The sequence below is a fragment of the Amphibalanus amphitrite genome, unplaced genomic scaffold (genome assembly GCF_019059575.1).
Source record: "Amphibalanus amphitrite isolate SeventyFive unplaced genomic scaffold, NRLGWU_Aamphi_draft 000139F_arrow, whole genome shotgun sequence".
NCBI lineage: Eukaryota > Metazoa > Arthropoda > Thecostraca > Balanomorpha > Balanidae > Amphibalanus > Amphibalanus amphitrite.
The window spans coordinates 455,188-467,561 of NW_024881634.1; the positions used below are offsets into that span (position 1 = coordinate 455,188).

Sequence of the window (12,374 nt, forward strand, 5' to 3'; positions counted from 1 at the left end):
ATAAGTCTTTCGGTAAAGAATTAGCAAAATTCAGGTATGTCTTTGACACATAATTTTTATTTACCTACGGCATCTTTTTTCCATTAAATGGGTTATTCTGACGCGTTTGTGACATTTGGTTTGTTGACATTTATGTCGTTAGCTGTTGTGTATGGCTATTTGATTTGGATGCTAAGCGTTTTATTATCATTTTTTGGTACGTAGTTACAGACTGGGTGCATTTTTCATGATTCCATAATTACGGAGTAGGTGGATAGACGAATACTAAGGCTTAAGGAAACTCAAACTCAAACTTGACTACCTAAGTCAAGGATCTTGACTTAGGTAGTCAATTTTGCTCTTAGTTGTGCTCTTTTCTTCAGTGGCAATTTTACTTTTTCCCTAGTTATGTTTTTTTGCTTGGCTATTATTTGATGTCAGACCCTAATGTGTTTTGTTTAATCACTGGGGCTTATTTACAGAGCATACAAGTCATATGAGGCTGCTGCACTGTATGAAGCTGCAACAAGCTTTCATGCTAAACTTGAACTTGAACTGAAATCATGATCTCTGAGCTACCAATTGAGCTGCAGGAGAAGATTGTTGGCTACCTGCAGGGGCTTGACCTAGTGGTGGCTGGTGAGGTATGTGAGCTGTGGCACCAGCTCGCCTCCACCTTCTGCCGACACGCAGTTCAGGATGAAGTACCTGATGATGTCCTGGAGGAGCTGCGCGCCGAACTGGTGCCAGTCGCAGTGGAGGGCGAGCTGGACACTGAGAGTGCCGACCACCGCTGGCTGGAGCTGTACCACCGTTGGCTGCAGTCGCAGCTGCGCTCCCAGGTGCCGTGGCGCGTCACCTACACGCACAACTTCCCGTTCACGGTGCAGGCACTGCTGGGCGACGGCAGGCGGCTGTTCGTGGCCGACTCGGAGGGCGTGCTGACCGTGCTGGAGCGCGGCGCGCGCGACGCCCAGCAGCACCGGCTCTACCTGCACGACGGCCACATCAACCAGCTGGCGGCCGTGTGGCAGCACCGGCTGCTGGTCGTCACCGGCGCCGACACGCACTTCATCCGCGCCGGCGCGCAGCCGCGCCTGCTCATGTGCACGGAGAGTATGACTGGCCAGCGGCGCGTCAGCGTGCACCGCGACCAGCTGGCGGCGCTCAAGGACGTCTACCAGCGCACCTGCATCACCGTGTACCGGGTGAGCGCCGACGAGCGCTGGGCGCGCCTGCAGCCGCTCTATGACGTGCGCTGCGCGGACGCCGCCTTCCAGTGGAGTCTGTGGGCGGGTCGGTTGATCTGCTTCCTGCGTACCGGCGAGCTGTGTGTGTGGGACCAGGCGCGCGCCGCCTGGAGTAGCCACCCGGAGATGTACAGCGAGCTGCGCTACGAGAATCCCGCCTGGGTGGTGCGTGACACAGTGCTCTGCTCGACGCTGATGCAGCGTCAGATGATGGGCTACTGGCACTTGGACCGGGGGCTGACCTACTGGCTGCAGGGCCGCGTCGACCAGCCGCTGACCCGCGTCCAGCCGGCTCTCGGGGAGAACATCCTGTGTCTGTGTGCGCGTCGCTCGCTGGTCGTCGCCGGCACGCAGTCCGGCAAGTTGCTGTTCTTCCACTCTGGGGTGCGGGGCGGCCGGGACCCGCTGGTGAAGAGCCGGCAGACCGCCGAGCCGGACACCCACTCCGATGTGAACCTCACAACGCCCGTGTGTGTCATCGAGCTGGGGTTCAACTCCATCGAGCGCATCGCGTTGGGCTTCTCCGACCGAGTGCTGCATGTGTTCGTCAAGTCGAGAAAGAACATGGTCGAGTATATTGAGGTAGCAATGCGGCCAGAGCTGCTGAGGCATAGCTAGTGGGAGTGGCGAAACTTCAGACCGGACTGGCGAGTACAGGTTACCTCTGGACGAGTTACGTGCTGTGGGGAAGGCGAGGGATAATGTGGGTGACACACTGGTTCTGAGAATCAGACGTGCGTGATGTGATAACTGATAAGTGCCAGGTATTGTGTGAAGCTGCTTTGACGGAGGTGGTTTATATCACATATGGCGAAGCTGTCGAAGTGTCCCAGAAAATCCTGTCTTGGATTGTTGTCTTTCTGCGTGGAATTTTATGTGATGGATGCTGTATAATATGCGCTGCTGGTCAGTCGGGTGTGATGGTCAATAGCTGTGGGCTGTGCTTTATCGACTCACGTGGGACTCGTATGGTTAACTGGATTGTCCTGAGGGAAAAACCAAGTCGATTATTGTCCCTATGCGACTGTTCGCTGCTTGATATATTGTCTAATGATTTCTTTTACCGTCCCGGAAAAGTTTGCTGGGTGTCTGCGTTGGTCGGGAGTGATTACTTAGTTGTGTAACTGAATCAGTTTGGAATGAGTCTTTATTTGAGTTGTGCATCCGTCAATATGGCTTTTTGTATCCAGTTTATTAGTCATCGTAACGATGATAATACAAATGCGTTGGGTTTCACGAAGGTTCTTACGGTGGTTGTATCAGAAACTTCACTCAATTCATGCCGCCTTTCCCAGACATAGAAATGATCCAGCTTTTGTGTTCCACTGTCACATGAGGTCTGTTTCGCAGCTGTTTCATAACTGGTTCTGGCTCCTAGCCCCGTGCTCCTTTGATATACCCGCTTTTTTTTCGCACAGTGCACAGTTGGCGCCGGTCTATCGGCTGCCACTGCGTGTGAGGGACAGCAGGTGATATGCAGCTGTGCTCTATCCTCCGCCTGAGATTGGGCGTCACGTCAGCTTCACAAGCTCGCCACAGCGCACGGGATTGACGCCTCTATGTATGTGAGTAACAACTAACATTTCTCCGTTGCAAACGGACCCGCGCTTGGTACGGTGCTTTAGGTATATGCAGTCAGACGCTTTGTTAGGTGACGTTGAAAACGAACAATAGTTTTGAGCTACTGAGGAAGTGTTGCCATTCGCAATGTTAATCATTTCAAATGGAACAACCTGGTGAGGCACATTAAGCAGTAAGCATTCCAGTTCAGTACCTATCTATGCGGTTTTCAGTCACCGAATTATTTGCCTGGTATTGCCAGGCCGTTGCTGGCGGAAGCAGCGCCACCTACCTAACCTACCTTATAATTTTCTCCGCTAGGTGTACTATAAAGGTGAGCTAGTTTTGGAGCTAGTTTGTGAGGTCGCTTTGGTTGTTCCTTGCCTCGCGAGTCGTGACCAGCCTCATCAGTTTGGCTGATAATACGATCTAGATTCGCATTGTAAGATAGCTACATAATCTTTAAGAAAAGTTCAAACCCCTAAGGCTGCATAAGTGGGTGTGGATCATTGATGCTCTCTTGCCTTCTCGCCGCACCTCGTGGTTTTTCTTATTTGCTGTCTTGCTGCTTTTCTCCGTTAAAGACTTTCTCCAACAATGCCCAAAAGCGGTTGTCTGTCTTAGATACCTATCGTACTCATGATGCGTAAAACTTCGCAAGTGCTGCTTCTTTGACACTTCTTGTCGGTACCTACCTAGGTAGCCGTTGTCCGTGATTGTGTGTAAACTACGCTTTTCAAGAACGATATGCCTACGCCCTTTGCTGAATGCTTGAGGCTCCATAAAATTGCTTCAAATTTTAACTTTCATACAGCTATGATTCTCTTCTCGAGCTATGTCCGTACCGGGCCCAAGTGTCTCCTTCAATCGATGATTGTGCCCCTGGTCTCCCGCAAAACGCTCAAAGGCCCTGATCTCTTACCGATGTTTCGCTATTGCAAAAAAGGATGGCGAAAAAGATACACCAACATTCACGCTATCACTAACACCACAGGTATAAAACAAGCCCGTAAACAAACACTCTCACGGCACCGCTTGTGCTCACAATCAGCTCCAGCCAACGTGCTCATCAGTTCTATCGAACTCTAATTGCCTTGGGCCTAATACGACGCCAGCTGGTGACACACGCTACGAGAACAGCTACACATACTGGCACTGTGTCGTGTCTCACACTACGCGTATCACATATCTGAGATGTTCTCCATCTGACCTTACGGGCTCAGCCCCGGCGACTCACTAGGGTGCCTGCCCAGACCAATGTCTCCCCCTATATCCTATCATCCTCCCGGCTCTGAAATGGCCTAATTGGACCGAAAGGGCCTAACCCAACAAAACAAACAAACAAACCATCTGACCGCCGGACACTGCACGTCATCACGTATGACGTCATCAATTCCTTCACAATATCAGCCGTCTGCAGCCAAGCCCAACAAGCACACACATTGCATTTCATGCATGCGCGGTGGTGGTGCGGTGCAACAATTATGACATTCGCCAAGCCGTATATCCAAAAGCAAAACGCATCCCACTCTGATATCCCACGTCGTTCGCTTGTCTTTGGTCAGGTGACGTCACATGTAGTGCGTGATGTCACACGAGTGAAATGGGACCAGCAAAACCCGTCCGCGAGACGGTCCAATGCCTTATCAAAACCGAGAGCTTAAACGATGGCTTACACCATACCACCAGCCTACATACTCATTACTCAAGCATGACCGCTGTCACACATCAATTAAATGCCGAGATACCTTGCCTGAAGAAGTGTAGCCATTTGACTAGACCCGTCCACATTCGCCCTTCCCTTGCTTCTGGTAAATGCCTAGTTGTAGCCCGATTTAGCCTCAATCACTATAAAAAAAATGTCCGCTTCGTGTGATGAAGTGTACGGACACTAAAGAATAAAGCTACGCCAGTCCTTTCCTCAGTGACAGGCGTAACCCGTGACGGGGACCTTATTCTCCTCCATAAACAGAATCCAGACTGGTTATAAGGACTCGTGGTAACTTTTTGGGCACGAGTCGGTTTTAGGAGCCACCGAGCCATCCCAGGCTGATGAGATGTCTGTAACTCGGTGGATCTGGCGCGGGATCCAGCCTATCATCCTGACATTGGCTGCCTCAGTTGATACTTTGCTCGAATGAGATGAGACCAAGGTAGCACAGCATCAAACACATCCACCAAGCCCGTGACGACCCACCAAACGAAAACACACACGTAACATGTCGCTGTCCTCATTTCAGACGATGTAAACTGAGGAAATGATCATACAAATGGTAGAAGGGACATGAAACCATACGAAGTTATAGGTTGACTGTATGCTTTACGTTGATCGTGTGCTCACATAATTCTCCCACAATGTTTTAGCTCGTCGCAGCAATCGCACACCACTGATGCATCTCTTTCCTTTCGTCACTGAATCGTCACTAAAAGATAATTTGATGTCACTGTGGTATCAGCTGCCATTTGATCACTTCACTTTCATCTAAGTCACACGACTACTGTCAACCCAAAACGTTTCTATATGTCCAGTATGACTTCACTACGTCACCAGGGTTCCGTCGTAACGGTACCAGAGTTCTGCACTAGGACCGTGACGCAACCAAGAGTTCCATTTTCACGTCACCGGAGTTCCATTTCATCGTCACTAGAGTTCCATCACGATACCACTGGAGATCCGTCGTGACGTCAGTGCCGCTCTGCGTCCCTATGACGTCACTATAGGGCCGTTCTGACGTCGTAGACGATGGTCGGCTCCTGCCCCGAGCGGCTGGGGTAGTGGGTGCGCGCGCGTGCGATCACAGAGGCAGCGTCGTTGCCCATCCGGTTCCGCTGCTTGTGGCTGAAGCTCAGCTGTGGGACAGATGGACAGGTGTCAGATACATACAGTTGTCAGATGCCCATTGCGTTAGATAATCACACACACGTTCAGGGCGTGAATCAGATGCACCTAACACAGTCGGTCTGCTGAGCTGTCACACCGTGTCATATATTGTCAGATGTCAGATCTTTATGATATGCTGTACTCGGTAGACTGACGAGTAATGCTATGTCCTTAAATTGCTTTCCCTCGTGAGAAAGAATACGTGCTGGGCGTTAGTTGATTGATGATTCATTGGGTTTCCTTTCCTTGTTACAGAGACTACCTGTCCGTGCATCATGACCTCGAGTTTACCGGAAGAAATTCCAGGGAATAATGGCCATATACATACGTTCAAATTAGTTACAATGCCGCTGATTGTTGACAATCGAGTGTGAAAGATGTAGGGCGTTCATCAATTATCAGGTACACCTATATGCAAAGCACGACTACAAAATGATACAGAATGGACAAGAATAACCGCAACAGAGAGCTGAGTACGACGCGGCCGCTCAGTCCTTCCAAACACGATACATATAAAATACCCTAAATAATGGGTACAGTGATGCAACCGATTCTCTATGGTTTTGTTCGCAATAACGAACAATTTTCCTCCTACCGTGCAGTGTGCAGTTCTTTGTAATCACATCGAGCACGGAATAATCTGGACTAACAAAGTTAAAAGGCCGACCGCTCCGGTAAGTTTCCTCTAATTGTTAGCGGAGGCTAACTTTAGGATGAGTTTGCAATTGCGCATCACATGTGCACGTAACCTCATTACGCATTTATCTTGGGACCACACCGTCTTCACACGCTATTAACTCATAATGGAAGCGGGATGATGTTCCCATACACCGACGGCATGAAGGAAATATTTCACAAGTTTTGTCCCTGCAAACGCAGCAGGCATGAACCGACTTCTCATTGCACGACATTATTGGTTAGTATCCCAGTTGGCCCGCAGCCTAAGAGACCTTTCTACCGGTCGGTGGCTCCCCAATGCCCGTATTTACCGGGTGTTGGCTGGAGTCCTGCAGTTTGCCCTTGTTCTTGTTCCTCATCCAGGAGGGCAGACTGCGGGTCCTCATTTCCTCGTCCAGCAGCATGAGATCCACTCGGTCTGGACTCACTTCTCCTGTAAAAAACAAACGGCCGTTTGGTATGTGAGGCTAAGCACGTTCGGTGCGTTGTCTCAGCAGTCACGTCTAGTGTAAAACGAACGTTAACCCGCGCCCTGCTGGGGGGGGGGGTGTTTGAACACCCCCCCTTGTGGTTTTTCGCGAATATCTCAAAAACGGCGGCGCGGAGCGCCGCCGTTTTTGGTACACCTTATCATACATCAATTCTACACATGTTGTGAAAATTTCAGACCAAGGTCATTCAAGGTCAAGTCACCAGGTCACTTGAAGTGACCTCACCTCATAAAAAGTTTCAATGTCTGTCATAGCTACACCGAGTGACCGATCGCTTTGAAACTTTCAGCGATTGCTAAGAGCAATAGCATGTACAAAATGTATATCTCAGAATTTTGATATCGATGACCTAAGGTCAGGTCAATTTTGCGACCTCCCCATTATAAGTCAATGGGAGAAAATTGAAATGCGCCTCTTTTGGACGAAAGACATTATAAACACTCCCAAACACTGAATTACAGGTGGTTTAGACACACTGAACATGTAAATGGTGTCCGTGACCCCTGTTTATGCCCTGAGGTCATCTTAGGTCACGAATGGTATCTAACAGTTTTTCGCAAATAACTTTTGATAGAGGCATGCTAGAGCGATGAAAACGCCTTAGATGTGTTCAGCTCGACGATACGGATCGACTGATATGCAACATGACCCTTTCCGGTCAGGTCATGACCTTGACCTGAGGTCAAATTTTCAAGTTGACCTTTCAAGGTCAAGTTATAGTTCATTCGATGCGTATTGACGAGAGGAACACGATGCCGGTAAAAGTAAGCTCGTACAAGGCTTGGGTCAAAAGTTATTGCAGAAAAACTGTTTCCGAAAAAATCGGCTATTTTTGCAGTTTTGGCCCCCTGCAGGCAAAACCGTTGACGTTAGGTCAAATCTGAGAAAATTATTCAGAAAGGGCGTTAATAGGGCTATCGAATGCGCTTTTCCGCGGCGCTGTAGCTCTATTGGTTCCCGAGTTATGCGTTGGCTTCTTGGAAATTGTCGACATTCGACTGGAAATCGGCGAAATTTTGCCTTCAATGACCTCTGGTGACCTGACCTTTGACCTGACCAAAAAATTGACCGAAATGATTTCCTCTTTATTTTTGACGCTCTTTCGAACGCCGCTTTCCGCGTATCGCTACGTGGCCCAGGAGCCGAGTTAGAAGGGGGGGTGTTCAAACACCCCCCCCCCCCCAGCAGGGCGTGGAAATCCAGGACCCCCAGCCGGGCGCGGGTTAAGAAGGACAAAATTGAAAGCTCTATTCGTTTCGGCCTCACGAATCACCAGATACGCTTATCGACTCGGGTCCGGTCTGACTTATTTGAGCGTCGGCCGAGTCTAACGTCCCCGCTGAGCCACTGCGACTCGCCACCAAAGTTACTGACGACAGCGTCAGACCCGACATAAATGTCACTGATCGGCGACCGCCGGCTCGTAGGGCTGTTAGCGTCGCCCCGTATCTCAATCGGCTAGCTCGCTGCGCCAAAGGAAAGGAACGGCTTATCGGTCATGGCCACATCGAAGGGCAATGTTGTCAATTTGAAGTCCATCGGCCCCAGTGAATGGGACCGTCTTAGAAATGATGGCCTCCATTTCCCGCTTTCTGATGGCTTCTCTCCCCCCCCCCTCTCTCTCTCTCTCTCTCTCTCTCTCTCTCTCTCTCTCTCTCTCTCTCTCTCTCTCTCTCTCTCTCCCTCCCTTCCTCCGTTCTCCTTCTCTCTCCTCTCACCAGCGCTGGGAGCACACGGCCCGACATCGGCAGCCGAGGCGGCCGCGTAGAACTGCTGCAGTCGTTTCTGTTTGGACGGCAGCGTCCGGTACGCGGCGGTCGTATCGTGCACCTCTGCCTGCGCAGAGGCGGTGGCGGAGGTGGCGGGCTCGCCCAGTGGTCTCCGTTTCTCCAGGGTCGGGCTGTATCCGGAGATGTAGACGACGTTGTCGGTCCACCGCGGGGAGTCCTTGGGCCGACCGCCGCTCGGCTCCAGAGGAGGAGGGATGTTGTGAGATTTGACCGTCAGCGGCGGCGCTGTCGGCGGCTGGAACGGCACGACAGATCTGTCACAACTCAGTCAAAACGCAGATGGTGCGGACTGAGGGAGATACAGGGACGTTTCGTAACTCGTGTGAGTGATACATGAGGACTGCGGTGTGCTAGGCGGGAAGAAAACAGTAAACGCACAGATGGAAAACGTGATTGATTGAGTCGCAGACGCCGAAAGCGCTATGCCTGCAGTCTCCACGCGAAGTGATGACCGCGGCTGAGGAGGCTTTTAGCGCCTACCTCTCACATCTGCAACGCACAAACAGATTTCCCCCTGGGCACGCCACTAAATGTGAACGGGATTTTCCTCTCGTAGGCTGTCAGTCGCGCTGACAGGCTCCGCAGCGCCGGTGAACGTCGCACAGGGGAGCAGAAAAAAGGAAGCCATCCAGCGAGGAACACGTCAAGGCCATTGCATGCCAGCTGCGCTCGAAATGTTTTGCTACTGGTCGATAATGCAATTATGAGAGCCGATATTCTCATTTCCGAGCCCAGCAAACATAATAAAAAGAGGAAAATAGATATCGTGGATAGAGTGTACCTACCTATAAATGAACTACTTTGTTATCAGCTAAATGAAGAGCAGGGCAAATTTGAGCTAGAAGCGTGCGGTCAATGACAACGGACGCAGACGGTGACCTGATAGAAGTTCGGTAGGTACACCAATCGATCTGAAAAGTCGCTATAGCCTTCATTGATGCATGCGAGTCCTGGAATGTCAAATGGAAGCCGCAATTTAGCTAAGAATATGGAATGAAGTGCTGACTGTTGAGAGCACATAGCATTTGTTAATCAGCCTTGGCAATGACATTATCGAACCAGAAAACCATGAAGTGTGCCGCACTTTTGAGAAGTCAGGTATGAGCGCATAAAGTTTCTCCGTCGTTTTTTTGTAATCATTAGTCATTGAAATTAATTACAGGGTCATTATGAAATTCAAGCCGACTGTGCTTTATGCTGAGCCTGAATGTCTTCGAAAGCGCTCCATAAAATCGGATATGTCTATAAGTAGGTAGGTAGGTAACCAACCTAATGGTTTCTAAAAGTTTTCCATGCGCAATACAGGGTGTTGCAGGTAAATTGGGACTAAGTTCATGACCTTACAAAAAATTTGCTATGCGGAGGAACATCATGGAAATTTGACACAATATAATTTCAACAATTGTTTTTCATTTGATATTGAAATTTTAATCCTAACATATCGCGCAGTCATGGAGCAGCGTCGGAGGGAAACGATTGGTGAGTTAGTTCGCGCCGGACAGAGCGCGAAGGACATAATAAGTTTAACTGGGTACCCAAAGTCTACCGTGTACCGAACTATCGCGACTGTAGGAGCTGGAGGGGATGTCGCTCGACGTTCTCACACACCTCGCAGTGACCGAAAACGGACACCAACATTCCTGAGCGGCTTGAAACGCTCGATACAGGCCAAACCGAGGACCTCGATGAACAAGCTTGCGCGTGCCCGTCACGTGAGCAAGAGCACCATCAGCAGAGCCGTGAGAGAGGACCTCGGGATGAAGTCGTTTACCAGAAAACGACGAAGCCTCCTGACCGAACCAGCAAGGGCGATGCGAAGGGAGAGGGCACCGAAGGTCCTCAATCTCCTCAAGCACCTCGGGAGTGACGTCAGGGTATTTGTCGATGAGAAAAAGTTCATCGTAGAAGAGGTCGCCAACCGCCGGAACTCGCGGGCTATCGCCTACAGCCCTGATGAAGTGCCTCCTGTGATGAAGGGCAAAAATCCGGCATCAGTGATGGTATTCGGGGCCGTCGCAAGTGATGGCCGCATAATGCCGCCCCATTTCATACCTGCTGGTGTGATGATCGACACTGACGCGTATTTGACCATCCTGAAGGAGTCTCTCATCCCCTGGATGATGAAATACTATGACCTGAGCAAAGTCATGCTGGTGCAAGACTCCGCCCCAGCACATGCTTCCCAGAGGGTGCAAGATTTCCTGAGCCAGAGGATCCCCCTTTATGTACCCAAGGACATATGGCCCTCCAACTCGCCTGACTTGAATCCATGCGACTTCTGGATGTGGGGCGTGGTAGAACAAAAGTCCAACTCGACCACTCATGCCAACGTTTCTGACCTGAAGAAGGCCATCAGGAAGGCAGTCAGCACCATTGACCAGGACGAGGCCCGGCGCGCGTGCTCCGCTTTCCGGCGCCGTCTCGAGAGGGTGCGGGACGCCGACGGCGGTCACATCGAGTGACAAGGCTGTGCGTACATGACACAATACACGTGCGAAGTTTCAACTTTCTATGTTTTCATTCACCGTATTAATAGCATGTTGAAATTAGGTCTGAAAATTCCCAATTTACCTGCAACACCCTGTACCTATCTATTGTCAATGACCGGCATGATCCGCGTGAAACATAATATTGATTCAACAAGTACCTACATTGGTTGATGAGCGTAAAGCGCATCAATACCAGCCGTATATGATGAGCGGGTGAACGCGGTCACATTTGGCCGCGCGACTGTGTTCGTTTACATTGCTATCCCTAGATGGCGCTAGTGGTAAACGCCTGCAGTTAGACTGTGCCGCAATGCCCGAGACTGGCTGGGGCGGCCCCGTGTAAGCTGCTGCGTTTCGCTTTGCTTTGTCGTAAACAAGTTCAACAGAAGTGAATTTCGATAGCTTCACATCATCAAACAAGCGCGAGGGATTAATTTTGCCTGAAGCTGTAGGTAGAGCTGTGCCAAGAAGAAGGCAAAGCGCGAGGGATTAATTTTGCCTGAAGCTGTAGGTAGAGCTGTGCCAAGAAGAAGGCATTGTGGCGGGTAAACCCCGCCACAATACTAGCGAAAAAAAACTATCATAATGCTGGTGAACATTTACGTAAGACTCTTCACATTTACTAAAGGAGAAAATGGCCCCGTGTTTCCCCACTGACCAGGTGGTGGACGGACGATACCAATATTACGCCACGCCCCGGTCCGACCATCGATCCGTCTTCATCAAACTGCGACCCGGCTGGCCGCGGACGCGCTGGGGTGTGGACATAGCGATAACCCTGCAGGTGGGTATGGTGAACAGTGTGGACGCTCGCCCCCGCGCAGCTGCGGCGTAGGCCCCTCCCCCCCGCTGGTGGGCGGGTCTGTCTCAGGAGGCTCTGTCCTCCCCGGTCCCGTACACAGGTCGTGCGATATTAGATTACACGGCGACGTCCGCGCAGAATTGCCTGTCCCGCGAGTAGCCAGGCTAATTCGGTTAGCAGATGTAACGCGATTACCGGAGAAAGTTTAGATCGTGTATCTTCCGCGCGGCTGCCAGGGATGTGCGTAGGTATTGCCGGCGGTGCGTCTTTTTTGAGCCTCTCGCGTCGCGGCGGAATTGGCTAGGGAGCTCTGTGGCAGGTGCACACGAGAGTTGGATTCCGCACTGGGAAACGGAAATAACGCCGGACAAATTTAGCAAGGAATTGCGGCAGGTCAGTATGTTCTGCATCATAAAAAGAAGTTCGCGTGCTTAGATGCCAAACATAAACATGA

General features: G+C 50.7%; 2 protein-coding genes across 3 annotated transcripts in view; one reads left to right on the forward strand and one right to left on the reverse strand.

Moving 5' to 3' along the window:
- The first annotated feature begins 117 nt into the window (after positions 1 to 117).
- LOC122382429 lies at positions 118 to 2,287 on the forward strand. The gene is made up of 2 exons (XM_043367730.1): positions 118 to 196; positions 462 to 2,287. Exon 2 carries the CDS (start codon positions 543 to 545, stop codon positions 1,845 to 1,847), a length of 1,305 nt encoding a protein of 434 aa, XP_043223665.1. The 5' UTR covers positions 118 to 196; positions 462 to 542; the 3' UTR covers positions 1,848 to 2,287.
- Positions 2,288 to 3,703: 1,416 nt separating this feature from the next.
- Positions 3,704 to 12,374, reverse strand: part of LOC122382415 — a 47,186-nt gene continuing 38,515 nt past the window's right edge. The window contains exons 6-9 of one of the 2 annotated variants that reach the window (XR_006256678.1): positions 8,558 to 8,864; positions 6,660 to 6,781; positions 4,145 to 5,639; positions 3,704 to 3,999 (exon numbers count right to left, since the gene is read on the reverse strand). Coding sequence is in view for 1 of the 2 variants with exons in the window: in XM_043367696.1 (XP_043223631.1) it covers positions 5,505 to 5,639; positions 6,660 to 6,781; positions 8,558 to 8,864 (564 nt within the window). In the remaining variant the exon portion in view is untranslated. Of the gene's footprint in view, positions 5,640 to 6,659; positions 6,782 to 8,557; positions 8,865 to 12,374 lie in introns of both variants that reach the window. The other variant, XM_043367696.1, reaches the window with a different exon arrangement.

What these genes read in the sequence shown, in the direction of transcription:
- LOC122382429 (XM_043367730.1), top strand. Translation starts at nt 543, where the DNA reads ATGATCTCTGAGCTACCAATTGAGCTGCAGGAGAAGATTGTTGGCTAC.